Source organism: Diorhabda sublineata, chromosome X (assembly GCF_026230105.1).
Source record: "Diorhabda sublineata isolate icDioSubl1.1 chromosome X, icDioSubl1.1, whole genome shotgun sequence".
NCBI lineage: Eukaryota > Metazoa > Arthropoda > Insecta > Coleoptera > Chrysomelidae > Diorhabda > Diorhabda sublineata.
The window spans coordinates 16,479,481-16,505,018 of record NC_079485.1 but is presented as its reverse complement, the minus strand read 5'-3'; the positions used below and the strand labels follow the sequence as shown (position 1 = coordinate 16,505,018).

The 25,538-nt window shown below is 30.7% G+C and overlaps 4 protein-coding genes and 1 long non-coding RNA gene across 8 annotated transcripts; 3 read left to right on the top strand and 2 right to left on the bottom strand.

Moving 5' to 3' along the window:
- Positions 1 to 46: 46 nt before the first annotated feature.
- On the top strand, positions 47 to 4,991 carry LOC130451846 (CCR4-NOT transcription complex subunit 10). Its single transcript, XM_056791160.1, has 14 exons — positions 47 to 249; positions 297 to 453; positions 526 to 667; positions 722 to 885; positions 936 to 1,073; positions 1,387 to 1,493; positions 1,547 to 1,698; positions 1,753 to 1,943; positions 2,218 to 2,330; positions 2,405 to 2,532; positions 2,671 to 2,866; positions 2,922 to 3,079; positions 3,147 to 3,332; positions 4,743 to 4,991. Exons 1-14 carry the CDS (start codon positions 161 to 163, stop codon positions 4,799 to 4,801), a joined length of 1,980 nt encoding a protein of 659 aa, XP_056647138.1. The 5' UTR covers positions 47 to 160; the 3' UTR covers positions 4,802 to 4,991.
- A 1,904-nt stretch (positions 4,992 to 6,895) lies between these two features.
- On the bottom strand, positions 6,896 to 9,198 carry LOC130451872 (dolichyl-diphosphooligosaccharide--protein glycosyltransferase subunit DAD1). Of its 2 annotated transcripts, XR_008910802.1 has the most exons (3): positions 8,900 to 9,198; positions 8,036 to 8,794; positions 6,896 to 7,362 (listed from the first exon to the last, which is right to left on the bottom strand). XR_008910802.1 is itself a non-coding variant. In XM_056791233.1 (2 exons), exons 1-2 carry the CDS (start codon positions 9,105 to 9,107, stop codon positions 8,664 to 8,666), a joined length of 339 nt encoding a protein of 112 aa, XP_056647211.1. In that variant the 5' UTR covers positions 9,108 to 9,198; the 3' UTR covers positions 6,896 to 8,663. The 2 variants fall into 2 exon arrangements, 1 of the variants encoding a protein (XP_056647211.1); XM_056791233.1 differs by having other exon boundaries at positions 6,896 to 8,794.
- Positions 9,199 to 9,233: 35 nt separating this feature from the next.
- On the top strand, positions 9,234 to 10,968 carry LOC130451871 (derlin-1). Of its 2 annotated transcripts, none has more exons than XM_056791232.1 (4): positions 9,234 to 9,668; positions 9,723 to 9,814; positions 9,870 to 10,158; positions 10,496 to 10,954. In XM_056791232.1, the coding sequence occupies exons 1-4, from the start codon at positions 9,410 to 9,412 to the stop codon at positions 10,498 to 10,500; spliced, it is 645 nt and encodes a 214-aa protein (XP_056647210.1). In that variant the 5' UTR covers positions 9,234 to 9,409; the 3' UTR covers positions 10,501 to 10,954. The 2 variants fall into 2 exon arrangements, with proteins under 2 accessions (XP_056647210.1, XP_056647209.1); XM_056791231.1 differs by having other exon boundaries at positions 9,328 to 9,668; positions 10,699 to 10,968.
- Positions 10,969 to 12,316: 1,348 nt separating this feature from the next.
- On the bottom strand, positions 12,317 to 14,607 carry LOC130451873 (uncharacterized). Its single transcript, XR_008910803.1, has 2 exons — positions 14,231 to 14,607; positions 12,317 to 14,176 (listed from the first exon to the last, which is right to left on the bottom strand). It is a non-coding gene; the product is annotated as an uncharacterized LOC130451873 (long non-coding RNA).
- Positions 14,443 to 25,094, top strand: LOC130451870 (uncharacterized). Of its 2 annotated transcripts, none has more exons than XM_056791230.1 (6): positions 14,443 to 14,498; positions 14,791 to 14,995; positions 15,435 to 15,728; positions 15,902 to 16,224; positions 16,429 to 16,730; positions 17,300 to 25,094. In XM_056791230.1, exons 3-6 carry the CDS (start codon positions 15,482 to 15,484, stop codon positions 17,478 to 17,480), a joined length of 1,053 nt encoding a protein of 350 aa, XP_056647208.1. In that variant the 5' UTR covers positions 14,443 to 14,498; positions 14,791 to 14,995; positions 15,435 to 15,481; the 3' UTR covers positions 17,481 to 25,094. The 2 variants fall into 2 exon arrangements, with proteins under 2 accessions (XP_056647208.1, XP_056647207.1); XM_056791229.1 differs by having other exon boundaries at positions 15,385 to 15,728.
- Positions 25,095 to 25,538: the final 444 nt, after the last annotated feature.

The following is a 25,538-nucleotide window of genomic DNA, read 5'->3' as shown; positions in this document are numbered from 1 at the left end:
TTACTATGTGGACATTCAACCACAATAATTTTCTGTGGTTGAGGATAATTTTAAAGATTTAAAAGAGAAGAGGTTTGATCGATTTTTAGATTTATAGGACACTTAGCTTTAAGTAAATAAAAATTTAGTTAATTAATTTTCAAATAACAAATGAGTTAAAATGACCGAAAAAGATCAAGAGAAAGGTCCAGAAATCGTGTCTGATCAAGAACGAGAAATTGCTCAAAATGCTTTTAATGAATACAAAAAGTGAGTCAAAATATAAAGTAAAGTATTTTCTATTTATTTTATTGTAGGAAAAACTATGCAAGCTGCTTGCAATTTATAAATAAATTGGAAAATAGAAACGGTGACCTTAAGGTAGTTCAAAACAAAGCTATAATTGAGTATTCCAAGAACGATTTCAAGAAAACTGAGCAATTGCAAAGAAATTTAGCACAAATTTGCAATCAGGTATGGGATTAAAATATATCCTCAATTATCAATTAATAAACCAAGAAGTATGTACATAAATGATTTTGTTAGTTCCAGATAAAATTAGAAAGACTAGATGATATTGATCATTGCATTATTCAGTTTAACCAAGCAGTTTTATTGTACCACCAGAAGCAGTACACAACTGCACTAAGAATTATGGATAAAGTATATAAATTTATTGAACCAATGGGTAAGCCTTATAGTATTATATTAGATAAGATATTATGTCTTGATGCTTTTATAGATGAATCCTTGGCAAAACAAGTTAGCCTTTTAGCTATAGAAATACAGTTATGCCTTAGACAGCCAGACAAATCATTAACTTTAATAAATTACTTGGAGAACAATTTAATTTATGGTGGTAGTCTACCTTTGAAAGGTTTGGACAAGAATGGGAAAGACAGAAAGGTACAATTTTAAATAGAATTTATTTGAGTGTAGATTTTATCAATTTTTAGATACAACTACCTCCCCCAAAACCACTACCTGAGAAATTTGAGAAAAAGCTCCTGAAGTATAAGTTACGAAGTTATATAATGAATCATTCCATAAAGACTGCCATGAAGGAAATTCAAGTTCTTCTCAAAGATAAAACTGTAAGTAATATTTCGATTTTCTTTTGGTTTTTTCTTCCTTTTTATATACAATGAATAGCAATATACTGTATTTTACAGAGGTGAGGGAGTGATGTGACCACATAACATGGTCTACTCAGACAGTCACATAGCATCTTATTAGTTTTACCTGTGTAGTCAGCATCATGGAGAGATAAAACTCCTATATTAGCAACAATCGTGTAGTTTTGAATATTTTTATTTATAAAAGTCAAGCACTAAATATCATTGTATGTGTTGAATAGACATTTATTTTTTTTCTCGATACCTTTACTTCTTTCAATATGTTTTTCAGAACATTGATGCCTTATTTCTAGCAGCTAATATTGAATATTTAAAAGGAATCTATGAAGAGGCTGTAAAAATTTTAACTTCTATACCAAAAGATAGTTTAATTTACCAGTGAGTTTTCTGTCTAACTTCTTTGTCATGTAATACAAAAAAATGCTTTGTAGTGAATGCGGTGAATCGTCTACTGTAATGTTTTATAATAACATGGGAACAATACACCATGCCATAGGAAAACCAAATTTGGCATGTCACTACTTCCAAATGGCTTTAAAAGAAGAATTGAGAATATCTGAAAATTACCAAAATAAGGATGATAGTAAGAATTAGGTATTCTGTGCGGCTATGAACTTTTTCACATTTTTATTTTTAGGTGAGAAGCCATTATTCACTTTAGGGGGATCTAAATATCACGAATTAATGTATAATTTGGGTATTGCTCTTTTACATGCTAAACGACCAGCTCAGGCTTTTGATTGTTTGATTATAGCAGTTAGAAGGTACCACAGAAACTCCAGATTGTGGTTACGTATAGCTGAATGTTGCATTATGGTACATAAAGAGGTAAATAAATCTTCCCTTGTCTATCCTTTACCCTTACGTCATTTTTCACCTTTATCTTGCATTATGTTCTATTTCTTGTTATTCTTTTCCATTTCTTCAATACTTTCTCTTTCTTTGTTGATTCATTCTTTTTAGTTCTGCTCTTCATTTATCAATATTTACTATCATTTTTTTTTGTCTTGATTATGAATGTACTAAAAATTTTTCTTATTATATATACTTAATATAGTAAATGTCACTGGAAGCTATAGTATGTCAAATAACATATTTTCAGAGTAATGAAATTGATTTTGAAGGCCAAAAGAGTTTAATTGTGGATTTTGTTGGATCTAGAGATAAGAAGAAAGTTGTACTTGTAACCAATTTTTCAATAGATAAGAAATATAGGTAAGCATACTGAGATTACTTTTAAAAACATTTGGTTTGATTTATTTATGTATGAAACATTCAAAAAATTATAGTGCAGAAAGTCAATCTTACGCTGTTCCTGTTCCTTCATTAGAATTCGCCTCGTTGTGCTTGAGAAATGCTTACTTGTTGATACCTTCTGGTACTGCTACACCTCCAGTTCCACTTTTCTTAATTCCGGGTAAGTTAAATTAACTGCAATTTCTATAATTATTAATTTATCATTGTAAATGTTTTACTTTATTCCTTCTAATTATGATTTACCAGCATTTAACATTAGTATAGTAATATTGGTTTGACAAATATTTTTATTGTTTAGGTGTTACTCCGCCTGCTCCTCCCCCTAGTCCCGGACCTTGTCCTTCCAACCCCTTAACACGAGATGGAGCGGCTGTTCTCAAAAATGGAATTCTGATTGCCAGTGCCTACGTTTCTCTGTGTCTTGGAGATTATATTTTATCATTAGAATACTCTAAACAACTTTTAGAACAGCCTAAAATATCAGGGGTTCATAAGTAAGGAAATTAATATTCAGATTAATTTTTGTTATTTTTATTTTGATTGTTTTAGATTACTAGGACATCTATACACAGCCGAATCATTAATATATCTAGATAAGATATCTGAAGCAATAGAATACTTAAATCCTGAAAATATCAAAGATTTATCATTTGATTTGCCACAGGATCAATCTGAGGGTAGTTTTGTGAACAATAATCCACCACCTAGTGAGTAGTTTTATCAACTTTCTATAATTTTGATATAATTATACATATATCTTTGTTTTAAACATAGAATGGTTCCCGAATAGTATTCAAAGCGCGTATTCTGTGATGCAGTATAACATAGCAGTTGCGAAAACTATGAGAGGCCAATTAGACCAAGCATCCCAATTATTAGGAAAAATATGGTCACAGAAAAGAACTTGCAAAGTTCCAACTCATATAATTATGCTGATTATTTATATTGAATTACAGTTAGGTTAGTACAAATTGATCATTCATAAGTTGTTTTAGAAATTTCTTTATAGTAAATGGTAAAGTTGAATTTTTTTATTATATTTATATGGGAACTTTATGAGTACTAGCCTCAAAAATTACAACAGAAAGAATTATGAAATGTTGTTTTAGGATTTTTCAGTTAATATTAAATTTATTATTTCAATTAAACTCATGCATATAGAGCAATCCATAACAATGACCTACGCAACACTAATATGGCCGCTGGATGATTAACAACTTATTTTATGCTATTGTGACCTCTGGGTTTTGCTACCTTTTCAGTGTAATCATGCATTGTGTTGACTTGCATTGACTAAGGTTTATCTTTAAAAGGCATCATTCATTGTTTCGTTGTAAATTTTTGTATTTTATATTCCTAATCTATATCCCAAACCCTGGTAATCCAAATTTAAACGTTACTTTATTTTTGTTAGCAATATCTGTTCTTTGCATGAGAGAATGAGTTACTATGTATGACTTCAGTAAACCTACAGTAATTTCAAAAAATGTGTAGCTATTTAAGCGTTTATAAGATTTAGTTTTCTTTCCATTGTTTCTTTAAGTTTCACTAGAAAGGGCATGTTTAAATAATATCTTATTAAAAGGATCATATATGCCTTCTACTGATAATTCCGTTTGCACTTCTTGAAAACATTCATACAGAAATTCTCCTGGAACATTTTCTGTACTTGTACTTGGGGTTTCAGTATCTTCTAGTAAAACCTAAATATATTCTTAAATAAAAAGATAATATTTATTTAAATTCTGCCCAATTAAAATTGAGACTACGGACCGGAAAAAAGTAGGCTTCATCAAGCATCTTTCCCATTAACCTTTCACAAAGACATTAATTAATTATTCTATGAAGATTGTACGTATCGTATCTTTTTTGTTTTGTTTTGGATGAAGGTTTCACCTTTTTATAGACCATGTCTAAACTAAGGGTACAATCAGCATTCATGTATCCTACCTGAACAGCTGTTTAGGTTTGAACGGCGTGATAGCCAGAATTTGAAAAAACTGACAGCATTCGTTTCAGATCTATTTTTACACTTTATCACCGTGCAAAATGTAAGCATAGTAAAGAAATTTTTCATTGAAATGAGATGGGCAGATTAAACAACAGTTAGATAGTGTCCTCCATCAGCCATATTTGTTTTCAAGTGACAGGTTTCATAACTATTTAATCGTTTTTGAGATCTTTAGTTTTCATTTTAAACATAATATAGGAGTGAAACAGGAAAATGTTTCATTCAAATACAAATTTAAAACCAAATTTTAAAAGGACTGTCAAACTTAAAAGACTAGTTATGTCGAAAAACTCCCATTAATTGTAATTAAAAGCTTTAGATGAAGAGTACATATTTCAATAAAGTTTTTTAATTTTTAGGACACGCAGATGTTGCAAGAAATTTGATCAGACAATATCAGCATAGTTTAACAGGATGATCCAAAATAATTCTAAGCTCAAAATGTTTAATAATTAAATAGAAAGTAATGAGTATATTATTTATTTTATTATTTCTCTGACTCATAAATTTATTTTATCTAATGCTAACAGGTAGTCGTAGTTATTTTAACCAATATTGATGTAGATCTTTCTCTACATATTTTTTAGAATAAATTATGTAGCAAATTATATCATTTGTCTTCATTTGCAGTACAAATATTGAGTGATAGTTTCCAATTCATTTAACTGTCAGACATTATGTTTATAAAGAAGTGGAACTCAGTTAGCAACTCAATCAGGATTTTTTATAGTGATTGTATCGAAACATTTCTATTTATGAACACCATATCGTCGCCTTAATTAAAGTGTAAATCCATTTTTGAACTCAAATGACTGAATACCATTTGAAAGAAAAAGAAATGCTTTATCCTATGAGAAAAACGGCTACTCAAAATCAAGATGAACAGCATATAAAAATGTGTGATGATTAAAATTGCTAAATCCATACGATTCAAACTTTCGCTGCTAAATCCAGCGTCACCGCCATTTTGCCCTTAGTCTTTGTTGCTGTAACTTAGTGCCCCCAATAATAACGGTTTGTGTGTTTATTTCGAGTTGCTTAGATAATTCATAGTAATTACTAAATAAAGGTAAGTACCTTTAATATCTGTATGGTTTTATTCATTGATATTCAAGTAAAAAATGTAATTTTTAATCATAACTGTAAAAATTTGTTATTCTGGAAGTTAGCACACCTTCTTAAAAATATTTTTAACATTTTTGGTATTTAACTTGATGATTTTTACTTTGATATTATTTGTGTGTACATACAAGTTTTTGGTTGGACTTTATTGAAAAGGTCTTGCATTTTAACGACTCGGCAGACTTGATTGAAATAAATGGTCTTTTTTTCTTTTCATACCGCTGCAAACTTTCATGTGAATGTTTGCTCTAAATTCAGAAATCTAGACAACCATTTGGCTGATATTTTGCGTAACCGAGCCGCACAGAAATTATTTGCTCAATATTACCTACGCTGATGCCTAAAATGAGTTTTTCTACAACGCTGATATTCTTATTGGTAACACTTGTTCTGAGGCGCCGCGCACTTAGCTTGTTTGCCTCTATTTCTCGGCCTTTCAACAAGTGGAACACCATTCATACACTCAAGTCCTTGGAGAGGCGCTCATCTTCTAATTGCTAGAATAATTTTCGATGCATTTCCGTAGGTTTCAACACGTTTATAATAGCCATACCTGTAGGTGGGTTTGTTTGTAAATCTCCTTTGGCCTAAGAGCATATTTAACAAAAATTTAGTTCGGTAGAGGATTCGAATCTCCGATCTCCGTGTTGGAAATCAAGCCACTTCGACAACTTTACCAACTACACCGTTACGGCTCGATATAAATTTTGATGACATGAAGGTATATAAACAGCGAGGCCATTAAACGAGGGTGGTATCAATTTAAAAAATAAAAAAATTTCAAAATAAGCTTAAAAATTGCCGCATTCAGGGGACGAAACCGTTTTACAACCCTAGCGGATTCGTTCGCTGGCGCATACGCTACAAACTTAACACGTTATAGAGCGGACGCCATGTTTCGGGCCGCTTTTAATTTGTGCTAGGTAGCATTAGCGGTTAGTGAAATTTGTTAATAAGAAAAATGATTGAATTCGTTAATGAAGATATGATAAGTGAATTGGAACTGCCTAACTTATTGTCTATAATTTAGTTTTGAATTATAATGAAAATTTTTATATACAAACAAAAGTGGGTGAGTGATGAATACACCTCATATTTATTTGAAAAGGAACTAGACAAAGTACCTCCACATTTACCACTTGGTGAAATACAATAAAAACAATCAAAATAGCATCTGTTTTGAAAATATATCTGTCATAAACTAACAAAACACAGAAAAGTCTTGACAGCGAACGCTCAACATGTTCCCGATAAGTAGCAGTAGCCTTTATAAATAATTTTTGTCTTTCCATATTTTTCATATATCTAATATTGCCCATGGATAAACATTTCCTTTGTCATAATTCACCAATTCTTTATTGCATCTTTAATTAAAACCTCTTTGGAACGAAAAATTTAAAGGTTTAATCAAATTTAACAATACAATTTATAAAGAATTTTAAACAGTAACTACTAAACTCAAATTACCATGTCCGGTTCTCTGAGCTGGATATGAATTTGTAGAAGGCTCAAAGTATTAGTACTAAACTGCATAATATTACACACTCAAGCTCTTTCAAACAATGTTATTATAGGTTTTTGTGAAATTTGTATAAAATATACAATATTTTGAAAAATCAATACAACTATATTAAAGCGATTTGTACTAAACACTTTTGAACGATTCAACACTACAGACACTATAATAATCACCGTCACCTGCAGATCTCGTCGAATTCACGCTATAGAAACTGCTCAAAGAAAAACTTCTATTAAATGATGTAGAACTATTTGATCTTTGAGTCTTCATTTGTGGATTTTTGCTTTTAGCTGACTCCTTAACTAAATTTTGGTCATCATCAATCATCTTGGAACGTACTGAAAATATATGAAATTTAAAAATTTAAATGAAAATAGGAAAAGATAATTTTCTGTTCATAATGAATGAAACGTTAGAGCAGACCTTTGAATCAAATTGCACGGAAAATACAGGAATCGAGGCACTGTCGCCTCAATAGACACACGAAACCTCTATCCACATTCTTTCAAAACAAGAGATTACTAACTTCAGAGCATTACACCAGGTAGTTTACGAAATAGAAGATCTTTGGGAGCTAAAGCCAACCCACATCCTGAAGGTTCTAAAAGGAGTTAGATTAATAGATCAGCTATAAACATTGAGTGTCCCCACTCCAGTGCCAAAAAAGATCCTTTGACATCATAGATAATAAGATACATACACATTAGAAAAATTTTCTTCAGTTTTATAGTTAACTTAATTCACAGAACAGATAAATAGATTGAATTATACACCAACTTTACTTATATCCCCTATGAGATATTTTGTGCTGACTGCAAGTAAATTGGACCTATATTCTTTGTCCATTTTTATTTAGCAGTATGTATGTATTACTTTACTGTTTACAATTTGTTTGTTGTTCTAATAATACACCCCTTGAACATATCCCGTTTTTTTTCGATACACTTCAGAATATTTTATATCTTATATAAATAGATAATAAAATACTTGTTATAATTTGTACATATTTACTTTTTTCATAATGGTTCTCTTCACTCTGAGCAGTATCAGCTGCTTTTAATTTTTTTCTTAAACAACAAGTCAACATCGTAATATCACACCATGCTCAGTTTACCTTGTGAATGTTGAAATATTATAACACATAGATAAGAAACCTTGGGTTTATAACTTATATTCATTTTTATTATAGATAAAATCTCCCATCCAATGATAAATAGTTTCTCAAGTATGTAAAAACAATGTGTAATTGTAAAAATATTTATATAAAACTTTATTTCTCATCAAAATGGAACAATTGTATTTTTCAAAAAATATTTAAAAATAAGGCAATATCGATCAGATCAGATCAGTCGATCAATAGTTTTATTTTAATTCCTTTATTGTGTGCTATATTTAATTATCAACATTTTTATCATAGGTTATATATATATTTATATATATATATATATATATATATATATATATATATATATATATATATTATATATATATATATATATGTATATAATTATATGAAGAAGCAATTCTTTTTTGTCAATTATGCAAACCATACTTTGTTTAGCAGTTCTAAAATTTAACAAAAAAATATTTAGTTTATTTTAAACAAAACTTATATGCAGATAATTTTATTGGAAATAGTTTATCCAATGAAATTCATTACAACTAGATGCAACACAATATGGGCAAAAATAAAATCAGCAAATCCTCTCTCTGGACTTATCCCACTGAACTGGCTTTTATTTTCTGGATTAACTTGGAGTCTTAGACACACTAAAACAGATTTAATAATGTAAATAAGGGAAAATATAGGAAGGCATATGGAATAAAACATATTTATTAAAATACGTTTATTTTAACTAAAAATCTAATACTTACCGGCTAATACGAAACAGCTAACTGTAGAGATGAATCCACTTAGGAATGAATTAAAGGGAAACGTTCCGACGAGAAGGCAATAAACGAATTGAATAATACCTGTTAGTAGAATATAAAACAGGTAGGCATCTATTAATTTCAACTTCTTTGGAGTCTTGCTGGAGTATTCATTATAAAATTTTGAAATTACTCCTAAAACTCCCGACATTGTTCAATAATATAAGTTTTAAACGTGTACGTCTTAACCTGCCAAATTCTTGTTGACGTGTATTGTTCTCTTTTTATCACTGTTTCCGGGCTGGTTCAAAAATTGCTAATAATTGTCATGTGTCAATCTTTTTGATGTCAATTGTCGAAGTTGATCCACTGTAAAAAAGACACGTCCAATATTTCTGAAAATCATCAAGTTTCCATACATGTCAACAAAGTAAACCTCAATCATTCAAAAATCTCTGTACTGCCATGCTGTAAATTTGTTTAAAAGGCGACGAAAAATATTATAAATTGCAAATGTTTGATTTAGGAGACTGGTTCAGGAGTATTCCTGTTTTCACAAGATACTGGTTTAGCGGATCTATAGTTTTTACTCTTTTAGGCAGATTTGGTGTCGTTAATCCTTATAATTTAATTTTGTTATATGAACCTCTCAAGAAGTTACAGTTATGGAGATTGGTTACAAGTGTATTGTACTACCCTATCCAACAAGCTGGATTTCACTATCTTATAAATCTCTATTTCCTCTATAATTATTCTCGTCGGCTAGAGGAAGGTATTGAAATATATATATTTTTCTATGTATTTAGTAATTTTCTATTATTTTTAGGTCAATTTGCCAATAAACCTGCTGATTATCTATTTATGTTATTATTCAATTGGTCTTGTTGCGTAGTTCTTGGATTGGTAGCTGAATTACCTGTAAGAAGTCTTATACTATTGTTAGTTTAAAATTTACTAATATTTTTATTTGCAGATTTTGATGGATCCAATGATTCTTTCCGTTCTTTACATTTGGTGCCAGCTTAATAAGGACACTGTAGTATCATTTTGGTTTGGTACTCGTTTCAAGGCTATCTATCTACCATGGGTACTTTTAGGTTTCAATTTGGTTTTAAGTGGTGGTGGAGTTATGGAACTGTTTGGCATATTAGTCGGCCACCTCTACTACTTCCTCATGTTCAAATATCCTCAGGAATTAGGTGGTCCTACGTTACTACAAACACCATCATTCTTGAAGGCATTGTTTCCAGATCAAGTTGGAGGTAAGTATTGAAATATGCACATACATTTTTACAACCACACTCATAATTACACTGTCTAGTCCTTCTAGATGGATATGAATCAGCTATCTGTAAAAGGTTTGAAGGACCAGAAATTGTATTTATGAATATCACTATTGCTTCCAGAAATTCGAATTAATTGCTATATTTTTGAATTTTTTTGTAGTATCAGTTATTTAATTCATTATAATTTCTTTCAACTTTCATTATCATAAAGGTGAAAGTAGTAAAGTTCCAGTTAGAAATATAATAACGCAATTACTGGAAGATTATAGATTAGTTCTTATAAATAAAAACTCATTTATTTATTTTGCCCTAGAATGAACAATCAGTCTTCTAACTCAAGAATCAATACAAATTCTACGTTAAACACAAAACAGATTATAAACTATGATTTGAAGCTGCTGTACTGGATATTCAAATATAATGCAATTTGTTACTTTCTCAAATATTGCCCAAAACATTTTTATATTTATTTTGAATCAATAAAAAGTAATTGGAAATGTTTTTTGTATCATTTAGGTGTCTATGGTTTTGGAACTGCACCTCAAAGGCCTCAAGGAGGGGGCGGCGGCGGCGGCAGGCCGGCTGGTGGATTCTTTGGAGGACATAATTGGGGAAGAGGACATACATTAGGAGGGAATTGAAAATATGCATAGTGCAAGGACAATATGTGAATATATTTAAAAAATATTAACTACTATTAATGTTTATATTTTTTTAATATCAACAAATATCTGTGTGAAAAGCGTTTTTCATCCAATAAAATTTTTAAAATTGGAATTTCCATTTAAATACACCATTTTCTCAATAGTTAGAGCAATGTTGGGATATTTAGAAACAACAAAATATTGGTAGATGTTCACACTTATCCTGTATAAGATAAGGGCGTGCGAGTTCCTTGTTAAAAAAGTATTATCCATCCTATTTGCATTTACAGTATATTACTAAGTGTACAAAGTGATCTAAAAATTACCAAACTGATTTGAACTTACAACTATTCTTATGAAGATGCATTTTTCTGAATGCAATTTGATTGTAATAATCAACTGACAGGTAAGTTATGTACTTATATATTTAGATTTGCTGAATGTATCAATCTAAGTACAAACAATCTATGATGACTAACAGGAGTTCTATCGGGGCACTGTCGCCTCAACAAACACCAGAAGACGCTAGACCTAGCAGATAATGCGGCGTGCAGGTTTTGTTACACCGAGAGGAAACATCTATTCACATTCTCACGAAGTGTGAAACACTCCAGAGCAATACACCTGGAAGTGGGATTAATAGATCAGAGGTAAACACAGGATTCTCCAGTATCGCAGCAAGAAAGGGGGACACAATAGATCCTTTGGGTTGCATTGTATACGAGACCCCAAATCCATACATACATACTTTTACTAACAGCAGTTTCTTTAATGAAAACATGTAACAAAAGTTCAGACCTAAAGCTAAACACTTTCATACACTGAAAAATGATTGTGATTATTCAAGACCTTAATATCCAGCTTATTTTATTGATGAAACGTATTTTAAACTGTTACTAAAAATTTTATACCATAAAAGGAAAATGGATCTCAATACTAATAAAAATCATCAAGTTAAAAATTTGTCTATATTTTCATTGAAGAATTTTTGAAAAATGTTCTAATATTCAAATGTGGTAGCTAGAAGTGATAAACTTTTGTCAAACAGTTAATAAGGAAGAAGTCTCCCTGGAGTTGCCTCTTCTGGCAAATTACATTACATTATTACATAATAACACACTACAATAATATTTAAAGTTGAAAAAATCAATGATAAAGGTCAAAACCGCACCATGAATCATAGCTACTTGGGTACATTCTACTTAATGCCCACTTTAGTAACACTTTTTGTTCCAATTAATGCCCATATTCACATTTCATTATAAAAATAATACATTATTGTCGCATTATTTGATGAAGTATATTTTCAATGTCAAATAGCCCATTGATTTTGAAGCAACTCATCATTTATTCTAAAGCTGGATTGGCTTCAGATTTCAAGAGGTGTTATTTTACAACATACTCAATAAAAACTAATTTTGATGATACATGTGAAGAGTAGGAAGAAATTGTGATTATATACTTACAATTAAATAAATAAAAAGGTTGTGTAAAACAATATAAACTGTTAAATATAATTATATTTTTTTTATACAATAGTAAGAAAAATAACAAAATTTCAATTTGTTCATATGGTACAAAACACGGTTAACATTAAATCTAAACAACTAATCTATATTTGTACTACGTCTTGAATTTGAAATCTCATTTTAACTATATTTTCAAAAGAGCACCATTTATCTATATCACGTAAGAACATTTGTTAACAAAATGATTATTTTTATTGAACAAAAATTAGAATAGGTATAGTATAAACAAACAATAATTGAAGGGAACATGTGAAAACAGGCTTAAGGAGATGTTGAAAATTGCAGTTTATGTTGTTAGTCTGAAAGTACCTAAAGCATCAGATATTTTTTCACTTTATCCATTAGTCAGTAAATAGCTTGAAAAAATTTGATATCACAGTAGCATTACTGATATAAGACCAACTAACGAGATTAAAATTCCTTGGGATGCTTTTTAGTTCAATATTGAGTTATTTTTGCACAGAAGAGATCCAAAATAGTTTCCTTCTAGAGAATGTGGCCCATGTACCATTCAACTGTTATAATTATTAAGCTTCGATCAACACCACTTTTACCCAACGATTTCCATGAAATACAATAGAATCTGTTAGTAAATTTTCAAACTTTTTATTATCATCAAATAACAATATAACAGGTTTCAGTTTTTCACAATCTCTGTTACCAAATTGGGGACAAACCATTTGTGCTCTCATATGTACAGTGGTCTTCCACAAAACTACAACTTCAATCCATACAAACCTCTCATTTAAATATAAATAGATATTTTTATTACTTAAAGAAGAAATTAAAAAATTGGAATATGTATAGACTATACTGTTTGGATGGTTGGCCATGTGCAATATATCTGAAATGATACCCTTAAAATTGCAAAGCACGTCTGGACAAACTAATAAAGGGTTTACCTTACATGAAAATTTGTGTCTTGAGTGAGATTGTGCACCTAAAACCTCACCACAATTCCATTTGCAAAAGAATCGCAAATGTGGAATAATTTCAATTGGAAACTCATTTGTCTAAGAATCTTCAGATACTTCCTCTTTGTGTTTTAAAAACTGGAAGCAGTAGTAATATAGAGAGTGGTTAAATTTTTTATGACAATAAAACCTCTGCACAAAAATTTCTTGACTTTGGCCTTGCCAACAAAGCTCTTTACAGTTAGAACATTCAATGAAATATATTCTATTGGAGTTTCTGATTGTAAGGGTATTAGCAAGTGGAGTTAATAAGAAATCTGGATATCTATGAATAAATTGAGATGTCAAAAACATTTTCCATACCCTTCCTTCTTTCACCATAGGAACAAAGGTGTATTCATTTGCTGAAGAACTTATTACACTATTGGTTGTATCTACACTTTTAATTTTAGGTAGTTTAATTAGTGTTTCATTATCATCAGTAATAGAGAATTTTATAAAGACAGTCTTTGATGTATCTGGTAAATTTATTGAAAAATTATCATAATCAGCTGATGAATATGCAAAACAAGGTTGCAGTTCTGATATTACCTCAGAAGTGTCTACTGTACTCACAGTAAATTGTTGATTTATATTTTTTACTACATAAGGATCCCCTAAATACAAAGCGTTCAATTCAATTTTGGTGTTCAAAGGACTACTAGTCAAAATTATGAAAAATAATTTTTCGTTTTGTTGATATAGATAAGTAACAGAAGATTCGCAATAGATCCAGTTTCAAATAAAAACCAGGGTGATCTAATATTGCACCTTTGTGATTTTCCTTAAAATGTTTTTTCATAAGGTAAGTTACTATATCCATGGATTCTGGGCATATTGGACATTTATATTGTTTACCAATGCATACCTATAAATGAATTGTTAAGTTTGAATGTGTATTTTATTATTTTTGAAATATTACTTTTTCAAGGACTCTAACTTGTTCATAAGTCAATAACGTTTTGCATCCATCGAACCTATTAACGCATTTAAATAGACATTTTTCTGCTATGAGTCCGTAAAGAGATACAACGCCACCTGATTGATTCTTACATCGACAACATCTTCCACATTTTATAGGTCTATTAGGAAATATTTTAATAGGTTTTATTGATAAATATTTGTGACATGAATCGCATATCATCTTTTCCAATACTTTGTCTGGTATTATAAACGCCATAATTTTCCACGTAATTTCTTAATATTATTCATGTATCAAACTAATAACGTTTTGTTTGGAATATTATTTTATGAGGTGTTGATGCAGAATTTAAATTCGGCTCAACTTCTTTTTTATGTGAAATTATCTTTTACCTAATCGATATGGCGCACTATTTTTTAGAACATTTTTTTATAATATACATTTAAGCTTATTTTTAGGAATGTTTGGATTTGAAAATTATTCTAAATCAAAGATAAAATATATATATTAAGACTGGACAATGGCTTTTTATTTGTTGATGATATCCTAAATAATTTTAGGCAACATATTATCAGCTGATCTAAAATGACAGTTACATCAGATATTTGATAGCCAAAAGAAGAAAATCTTAAAATGGCTTCTACAGTTTTTGGAAAATAAAACTTTAATCATTTATGCTGGTTATAAACAATGTGAAACTAATTAAGCCGTCGTTATAAAAGGCAAATGAATTTACAATGCTTTAGAACAAGTGGATTATGTTTAGTAAGTATCTTATTGTATGTATACATTACATTAACGATTGCCTTTAAGTATTTAATCCATTTATTTCCTACTTCCATGTGAATATCATTATTTCAGTATTAGTGATAAATGGTAGTGAAATATTGAAGAGGATGGGACTAAATTTTTTAATTAAAATATTTTTGACCTACAAACATTTTAACTAGTTTATTCCCACAGAGTGTGGTAAACGTTTTTGTTATTGTTATTATTTACATAATGTGTGAACAATTTCTTGTTTCTACTAATCAAATATATTTTGCCACATATATTAATTGTGTGGAGTCTTTTAATATACAAGTTTTTACATCCAATTAAAGTTTTACATATGTTTAAAATTTTATTTACTATTAATTTTTTTTTTCTATTAGAAAACAAATAGTTTTGTGAATAATGCTTACTAAGAGGGATTGATTATAAGGATTTTAGAGTGTAAGGTGAAGAAATAGCCACTGTGTAGTTGATAAAATGGCTACAATGATGTATCCAAGCCTCACAAAATCTCAGAGTATGAGAACTAAGAGAAAATCAGCTGTGGAACTATTAGCTGAGAGCAAGCCATTTTATGTAAAGTCTGAAGTGGTTAGAGACAGTACTCAGGCCCTACCATTAAGGCCTAATTCAAACACTAGTGCATATGGTACTTATAATCGCAGTAAGTCTGTAAATGTAGCAGGTCATGGATCTAATTATAGATCCACAACTCTTCCACAATGTAAGTATATTATTTGATAAATGATTAATTTAATTAGCAATATTTGTTGTATCATCAGTAGATGAACTGTTGTAAATCTGATATAGTTTAGACTAGTGTGGTTTGTTTTCAAAATTAATATGTATGTATGTATATATTTTGTTGATAAAATTAGCAATACTCTAATTTTATAGATATGGCTGTATCCCCTTCGAGATCCCTACCACCATTGACACATCGACGATCAGTACATTCCACAGCAAATACAGATTTGTTACAAAATCGGCTACGTCAATTATTGGTATGTGATAGTGCAGAAGAATTGAGAGTAGATCAAATGGCACCACTCAGTCCACCTGCTGAATATGCACAAAGATGTCACAAAAGCCTCCCAGATTTGCACTGCCGTGAGCCTAGCTCTAACAAGAGCAGCAATAAAAGCCTTTCAAACAGGGACAGTGGTGGTTCCAGTGGTCATTATACTCAGAGAAGTGAACCTCCACCACCACCTCGACAGGTTTTAAAAAAATTTCTATTTCATCATTTTAAGTTGTTGCTTGTTGGATAATTTTGATCTGTGGTCAATAATAAAGTTGATAGATATCTTGAATTGATTGGATAACAACTTTAACTGAATTTTACTAAATTAAAATCAAATTGAATTCTATTTAAATGATATTTTTCATATTATGATTATTGTCAGTATATTTTATACCTTTAGGAGGTGCGTCGTGATTCTGGATCAAGCACACAGCATAGTGGTGGCAGCTCCTATTATTGTTGTCAAGAAGCAGAATGTCGAGCTACTAGACACCCTTCACAACTTTCTCCTGGCTTATCACAACCACCAGCTACCTTCAAGCGCCAGAAATGTCTTCGTTATAAAAGAGAAAGACCCATCTTACGATCCAAATCAGACATTAGCGATCGTTACCGAAGATCCTCGGATCCTCCGCACCTACAACATTTCTTCGAAAACTTGGGACTTCCTAGTGATATGTATGAGGAAATGTTGAGTCGCAGGTAGGTACATTTGTTTATAAAAATAAAAATATTTTTAGTAAATCTACTTACCTATTTAGGTTTACTTGAATGTCACTAGATTACGATTATTATCAAGTGTAAATGTGACAGTATCCCACATATCCTTAAAAAAATTCTTACGAAGGGAAGTCGCACTTATTGTACCTCCCCTGTAAAAATCCTGATTAGTTTAGAAGTATGCTTATTCATACAAGTATTTAAAAACCCTTTGATCTTAAATAATCAGAGTATAAATTATTTTGAACTTCTGTTTCTGAGGCAGGTCTACCATTCCCCATCCACCCTTTATCAAAAAAAATTTGAATTCTTAAAAGTGATGAAAAATGTACTCATGGATTTTGTGCGAAATTATAATGAACAACAGAAAAATTATTCTCCAAACTTTATAGCAACCCATAAATCCTACTTGTTTTTTGGGATCTGTGCTGAAATTCCTCTATAAAATAAGAGAAGTCTAGTAGTGAAGAACCCTTGCACTTTATGATCCATTATAAACTCCAGTTACTAATTTTAAAAAATTAATTTGTCTATATTGATTTGGTTTATAGCGATTCCTCGGATAGTCCAGTCTTCTTCTCAGATGTATCGACTGTGGATTCGAGTAGGCCGATTGATAATGTAGAACATTGTCCTTCAGCTTATAGATCTGGCGATCCTCCATCAATCGTCGAAAGAAACGCACGAATTATCAAATGGCTGTGTAACTGCAAAAAATTGCAGTTATCCTGAGGTTTGGACGACGGCGACGATTACTATGTTTAAAATCGTTGTCGTGTTTTGAGTTTTTCGTCTTCAATTAAATGTTAAAGATATTCTTTTCTAAGTTATATATATTTAATTGAATACCATTTAAATACAATTTTCTATACAAGTTCGTAATTTTTTGAAAATTGTAGTAGAATAGAAAATAGTATGTCTTTGGCGTTTAATGATAATTTTGTGAATTGATTGAATAGACTGTCTATCGTTCTGTTGAACTTTTGTTACTCAGAAGTATATATGATAATGTTTTATAATATTTATGACCGGTTGTACAAGCTTTCCATGTAAATATGTAGATTTTAAATATATCTTGCGCATTTTTTTAGAAACCAATATTACATTTTTTCTACAATAAAAATTCCATAACTTACACGTGATACAATGATTTGAAATAATTTTGCTGCAAAATTCCTGTAAATTAGTCCACATTTTCAAATTGCTTTCTTAACTTAATTCAGTGGTTGTGTTTACAAAATTTTCTGGTTTACTGTCGTTATAACACCCAAAATCGATTTATTATCATTACCATATTTGGGCTTACATTGAGAAATATTATGTAGACATAGAAATATAAATGTGAGAACTTAAAATTCCAATTTTCAGGATAATAACATCTCAATAATCATAGTAAAATTAATTATTACACAATTTGATTACTCTACTTTTCAGAATAGAAATCAAGCACTATAAAAACAAGCCCGGAAAATGAAGTGTTTATATTCATATTCTTACATGTCAAAACATTTTTGCCAATACTGTATGTATAAAATGTAGTAATACTACAATTAAATATATAAATCTACATATTTATTTTTTTAACCGTAGTACTGAAGATCAAGTTTGTTTTGAATCGATGGTATAGTCGGCCTTTAGTAGTATGAGGTATTTTTTGGTAATATAAAAAATTATAAGGATCGCATTGTTCAACTTAGTCATATCGAAGTATGTTATCAAAGGTTTCGAATTGAAATTCATGGGTAGTCTTTAATATTTGATGAAATTAAAATATCTTTGGCGCTGTAATGAATTAAAATGTTATACAGTGCGTTAAAAAAATCTAATAATATTATTTGAAACAGTTCAATTGTAGCAGATTTTTTGTAATGCTCTGTGTGCTTTGAGATCGCACACAGAAATTTTTACATCGAAATCACTTAGTGAAAAGGTCTTCCAGTAAAAAATAAGACAACTTATGCTATTGTTAGTCATATTATTATGATTTTTTGGATTTATTACGGCGTTACAGATATTTATGTTTGAAAATAGTGTTCAATTTGGAAATATTCACTTGGATGGTCATACTCAGCTCACAGTTGCTATAAAAAATGCTCCTTTCACCAATTGTATTGATATACTGAAATTTTTTGTAGTTATAGAAACAACGTGCTTTCCTTTCTAAAAGACAGTTAAAATTTTTTAAAATAAAGTTGCATATGCATTTCGAACTATATGAATACTTATTCCTCAATTACTTATGACCGTCCCATCATCATCAACTGTGAACGCGAAATCTCAATTTTTTCCTTGTGTGCGTACTTAAAAAATATTTTTTTTTAGAAGTGTAAATGTGTGAATATATAATCATTCCTGTTTGTTGTAGTTTAGCCAAAACTGCGTTACGCCGTTTCAGTGATATTTTATAAATATTCTAAATAATATGTGTTAAAGTAGATATGAGTTATATGAGGGATATTCGTAAAATAAGTTAACTTTCAAAATAAACATGAACTCATATAAATACAGCAGTCATCAATTGCACAAAAATCTACCACTTTTATACTATTTTTAACCTGACCCCCTTTTTTGAACTGCCCATTCATGACAGTATACAATCATGAACCACTGCCCACATAGACCTCCAAATAATCTTGTCGTGAAAAAGCTAATTAGGGACCTTGCCTTGACCATTTATCGTCACTAGGCAAACTGCGAGGCTTACCTAAGTATTTGAGTCTTATACGTTTGATTGTTGAGCACTCACCGATAATGTGGTCTACAGTTTCTTCCTCTGCCAAACACCAGTGGTATTCCGGGTCGTTTGTGATGCCTGTAACATGGAGATGTGGTCTTGAATAACCGTATTCGGTTAAAAGACCATTTAAACAGATAAGAAGGCACATCTAAGTGTATTTTAGCTTGTCTCATGTCTACGTATGGCTATACCAAGAATGGGCTATGGTAAGACACTTTAAGCTGATTTTTAAGTGTTTTTCATATTTTATATATGTTGCAGCTGAAATGCATTTTTCTTGAGAATTCGTTTTCCCTAGTTAAAACTAATTTTTACTTAATGCCTTTGTTAAAACTAGAATTTACCACTGATATTTGATTTTCAGATAAAACTAGTTGTCACATAGAACTGCAGTTAAAACTAGCACTAGAAACACTAATTTTGGATTGAAAACAAGATATAGTTTTAAATATACTTATTGTAAGTAAGATCTAAGACACCGAGAACCAAAGAATAATCTAACACTAAAGGAACATTTTAGGGAACATCGACTTAAATTAGTTGTGGTCTACTTGTTATTGCAAGAGAAATTATCGTGGCATTTTTAATTACAACAATAACCATTTTTCTTGCAGAGACACCTTTTTGACACAATTATTCTTGCATACGCAGCGCATATATCCTTGGCCTGTTCCTATGGCTGCTTCCTTAACAACAGTTCTCAAAGGTAAATTTGTATTTGGTACATTTTCAAGCAAAAATTTTTCTTTGCACTTGTCAAATTCTGACTTGAAAAGCACATTTAAAAGGACATAATTAAACTTGATGAAACAATGAAGCAACACGTAGGTTCATACCTGCAATAAAATTTATCAAGCGTTCCACATTTCGTGCTTATCTAATGAAAACCTTGATCATACTTTTGAAGAACCACTCCGACTATATTAAGTAGATCTCCTTTGGCTCGGTAAACATCAGAGATTGTATAATTACATTATCACCGATTTTTATTGGAACGTGTATTGCATCTGATGTTAATGTCATTATCTTGGCCTGTTTTTTTAAGTTTTGATGTGCAGTTTATTTGGATGCCCTTATTTATCCATTCATATTGATCACAATTTCGTAGTCTTTGTCATGAGGTGGTATTATAAAAGGCTTTGTGGTCGTAGATGGTTCACCTTCAATGCTATATTCACTTGTTTCTGATACAATTGGCGATTCTCTATTTGTTTTGGACGAACTTTCTACGTCTTTTTGTTGGACTCCAGTTATAATCAGATGCTCTACCATTGCAACTAGCTATAGGTTCCGCGTATTATGTATCATATTTATTTCATTCAACGCATTTTCAAGATCATCATCTTGTATATCCTCAATAACATTTCGAGTCATAGTCGAAGTCATAAGCCCTACTCGTGGTTCTATACCAAACATTGCTTTGTATGGTGACTGATTGATTCCGGAACGAAGTACCCGATTTTTCATAAACTATACAAACTGAATACCATTTGGCCAATTTGTGGTATCATTGAAGCCAACATTTTCTCCATATCTCGGTTAGCCCCTTCAACATATCCTTGGCTTTGGTTGTATCTTGATTTTTCATGGACCAGTTTACACTCGGGCTAAAATGAAACGAGCTCATTTATGTCAGAATTTACAAATTCTCTGCCGTTATCGGAGTGTAAGATGCAAGCATACTCTTTTTGAGCCGACAATTTTCGCACATAGAAAAAAATATTGTATCATTTCTAAGGTTATGTTTACATATTTTCGAGAAGATTCTTTTTTCAGTCTATCCCGACCACCATGTCCGTCGGCCACATGAGCTGCTTCAATCATCTACATATGAGTAGTAGTACTTACTAGTAGATGAAGTAGTACTTCATGGGTTCCTGTTTAGTCACTAATTTTCGTATACCACAAATATTAATTACCTTAAATCGCTTCGGTCTCCTGTACTGTTTTTTAGATTTCTGAACAGCTAATTGTGCTTCATTAATTTCGTCCACTAAATTGTCATTGGCTTCTTTTGTTATAATATGAAAGTGGTCTTTTTTTTTGTGATCACGAATCGCTAATAACTTGTTTAAAAACTCCTCTTTCCATCACGTCCCCTCTTAAAAACAACGCGGGAATGAATGAAGCAAGCGCATAGCGCGCGGACGTCGGTGTTTCCCCGCACTTGTCGAATTAGGTTACGTCTCGCGACCAATCGGAATAAAGTACGATGATCAGATGATACAGTTTCAACTGACTCGCTTCGGAGTAACGCGTTTTGTCTAGTTTTAACTGATATTCGATTTGAGCATTAGTTAATTCTAGTATTAACAAAGGCATACATTAAAAACTAGGAATACCGCGTTCTATGTAAAAACTAGTTTTAACTGTTAACATAATTACTACAACAGATGTAATTTCTTATTTTCAAACTAGATAAAAAGTTTTGGGGCAAATAACTGAGAAAAAAAATTTCCTATCTTGAAAGTAGGTCGGTTCAGATATAAATACATAAATGACATCTTTTTGGGGATAAATATCAATTTTTGAACGTTTTTCTTATTTGGAAAACGAATTACCGATCAAATTTATTCACACATGGCCGCTTTAAGTAAGTGCTGTGATAAGCACACACCCAACTTGTTGTGGAGATTAACAGAATCACAACTTTACGAATATACCTCATATTTTTATACTGCACAAGTAATCTATTGCTCATAACAATGAATATTGTCATTATTTTCTCTTTTTATAGGTGCCACTGAATTTGAATACAATTTTTTCAAGGTATTACTTGATATTTATAAACGAAGTGAGCTCTTAAGAGTTTGGACGGGTCATAAACAATAAATAATCGTAAGCTACAGGTTAACGGGAAGAAAAACCAGTCTAATGCCATAAAACAGGGAGCATTTTCATTACATTCCATATTTGGATATGTAGCTGGAACTTACAGTGCATTTTTTTATATTAATCTTCTGCTTTTCTTCTGAAATGACATGGAGGTTATATTCATTGAATACAGCTACCAGTACAAATATTTAAAAAGAGGAAGAACTTTAATTCTCCCAATTCTTCAATATGTACTGGTTCTTCATTGTTAATTCCATATAAATTTCTATTAGTTGCTACTCCGGATTAAAATTCTCATGATTCCAACCACATCTGTCTTATAATGAAGTAATTAAGAAAAAAATTCTTTCCAAAAATCCATAGATCCTTCTTTACTTATTGAGGTTGTCATGTGAATGCATGTTAAAATTGCCTAGAAATGGATATTCGTTCGGAACTGGCTAACAAACCATATAGGATCGTGTTTATTGAATTTTCTAAGTCTTGGGGTTTGGTCCAAAAAAAAAAAAAAAATCAGTTTAGTTATTAAAATAGGATCCAGAAATTTTTTATTTTTAGAACATTTTTCGTGTATATTTTTTTCTTTCTTTTGAAAACCGCTGTCAGAATTACCAATTTCAAACTGAAACTTAAAATTGAATAAACCATTAATACCTTGTTTTTGGTACATAACCTGAAAATAAGATATTCGAAAAGGCGCCAGAACGTCCAAAAATATTCCAACTTATGTATAAAAAGCACTTGGAAATAGGTACTTTTTCGCTGCAAATAACCTAATCAGGTCACGAACTCATTTCTAAAAGATTTTTGTATATAAAATTGAATCCTAAAGTATTTTTTGGCGTTTTGGAGCCTCTTAGACTATCTTATTTTCAGGTAATGTACCAAAAACACGAGAAAAATCCAAGGAAAATTATTTATTTTAAAATGGCAATTGGAAGGCATTTGAAAGAAGGAAGAAAATACACTAATAATGGTTATTTGGAATTTTGTCAAATATGACAAGTTGTTTATTGCGCATTACATGTGTTCTTTTGAATACCTAAATCCGAATAAATATACAGATCAAGGTAATTTTAACATCTCGGAGTAGTCTTTAGTGTTTCGATTTTTTTTGTAAATGTAAATATTGACTGATAGGTTGCGAATCAAATTCTTAGTATACTTATACAAAATGTAATAGATGATGAAATACTATTATATTTATGAGGTTATCACAATTCGCATCATGACTGAAACTTAATATTTAGATTTATTAGAAAAAGAATAATAGTCCAGGATGTCTAGACCTATTTTGCACTTTGAAGTGAATTGTGATATAGAAACTCTAATATTTACTCTTTATTGAAAATATACTTTCTTTTTTTGTTAAATTTATGTGATTATATATATATTTTGTTGTAGATTTTTATTATATATATTTTATTTCTACTCGAATAATTTTTATACACATTTATATTTGTGTGATTCAAACAAATATTTAATAAACGTGAAATAGGGTAAGGTACCTAGTCATTGGCACCTTAAGCGTAGGTGCAAAATAAAATTCAAATTTCTTGACTATGGAATATTTTGTTATATTGACTTTTTTTTATTTATATACAAGAAACTTAAAGCTTTACCTAAATGTTTACATCATAAAAATATTCTCATGACACTTTTAACAAAAATTTTTTTGTACAAACATGTAAGATTCAGGAGTTTTTGGCATCTAACGCTAGTCATTGGCATAGCTATCACTGTAGTCATTGGCACATATTTATACAATGTTGGCACCTTGAGGAGCCAGTTATTGGCATCCCAAATTTGAAATTTTTGAACTGTGGACAACAATGTACACTTAAATATAACAAAAAATAACTGGAGTTGTGGATATAATTTTTTTATTAATTAAAGCTTTTTGGATTGACATGATTTGCATAGAAAATGCTCTACATATAGATTGTGTTTTTTAAGACATCGGTAATGGTAAATTCGAATACACTTTTCACATTTGATGGCAAAATTGGAAATTGTAGAATTGGAACAGCATATATAACATAACCCTTTATTTACGATTTTATTGTTTTTTGGAGGACCTTGCTCTTGAGATGTTCCATCTTCAGATAAATTTTTTTCATCAACTTTAATTTTATCTGTTTTAATCTGATCAAAATTTTCTTTAGCGTTTTCTTCTGTCTGTTTCGTGTACTCGTTATGTTCAAGTGCCGATGATAAATTTCTGATGTGTGTTTTCTTTTTTAACGCTTTTGCTTTTGAAGATTTGGTAGCAGCATTCAATTCTCTCTTCTTTTTGTTCTCATCTTTCTTTTTTTCTTTTTATTTTTTTTCTTTTTGCTCGTCTTCTTGGATTTTTTTCCATTCGGTAGATGTAATGACAAAAGGTATTCTTTCGGTTTGGCTTTTACCTTTTCTCTCTGGCGTCTGATGCCAAAACAAATATTCTGCAATCGGTTTTGTTGGGGTGCCATTTCTTTGTTCCATGTTAGATGCTTCAAACTCACCTGAACAACTGGGAGATTGTAAAGATCGTTCAGAAATATTTTTGGACTCAATGTCATTGTGATTGTATTCATTGTCAAGTGAGTTGGATTCAGTATAGTCGTCTCGTCCTAGTGTTATATCCTCAAGAATTATAATTTTTTTGTTTACACCAGCAGATGATGTAGATGGTTGACAGAAATCTGCGCTGATAATTAGCATTTTATATATTTGTTCTTCTGTAAATGGAAGTTGCTCTTGCAGTTGGGTAGGCTCTGCTAAATCTATATCATAAATTGTAACAGCAGAATCGTTTTCTTCATCATTATGGTAATCCTCGTGTGTATTATTTGTTAGCTTTTTAAAAATATTTACTAATAGCCCAAAGTCTTCATTTGAATTATCTACGTTTGGAGATTGTGTTTTTGCCTTAATTTGCTCTAACTTTTCAACTCCGATTATTTCAACAAAGTCATCGTAAGTGACGCTGGAACAGCCCTCAACATTTTGTTGAATAGGTTGTTTAATATTAGTTGATTTGCCGAGACACTTAGAAAAATCTATTCTATTCACATCCCACGGACACAAACCACAAGCTTCAAAGCCATTTGAAATAGAAGTGGTTTTTAGACTTGCTATAGCTTCTTTGAGAATAGGAGTAAAATGAACCTTATTTAACTGAATAAACGGGTCATTTCTCCTCCACTTTAAAACTGCTAATTTCCAAGCATTCTTTA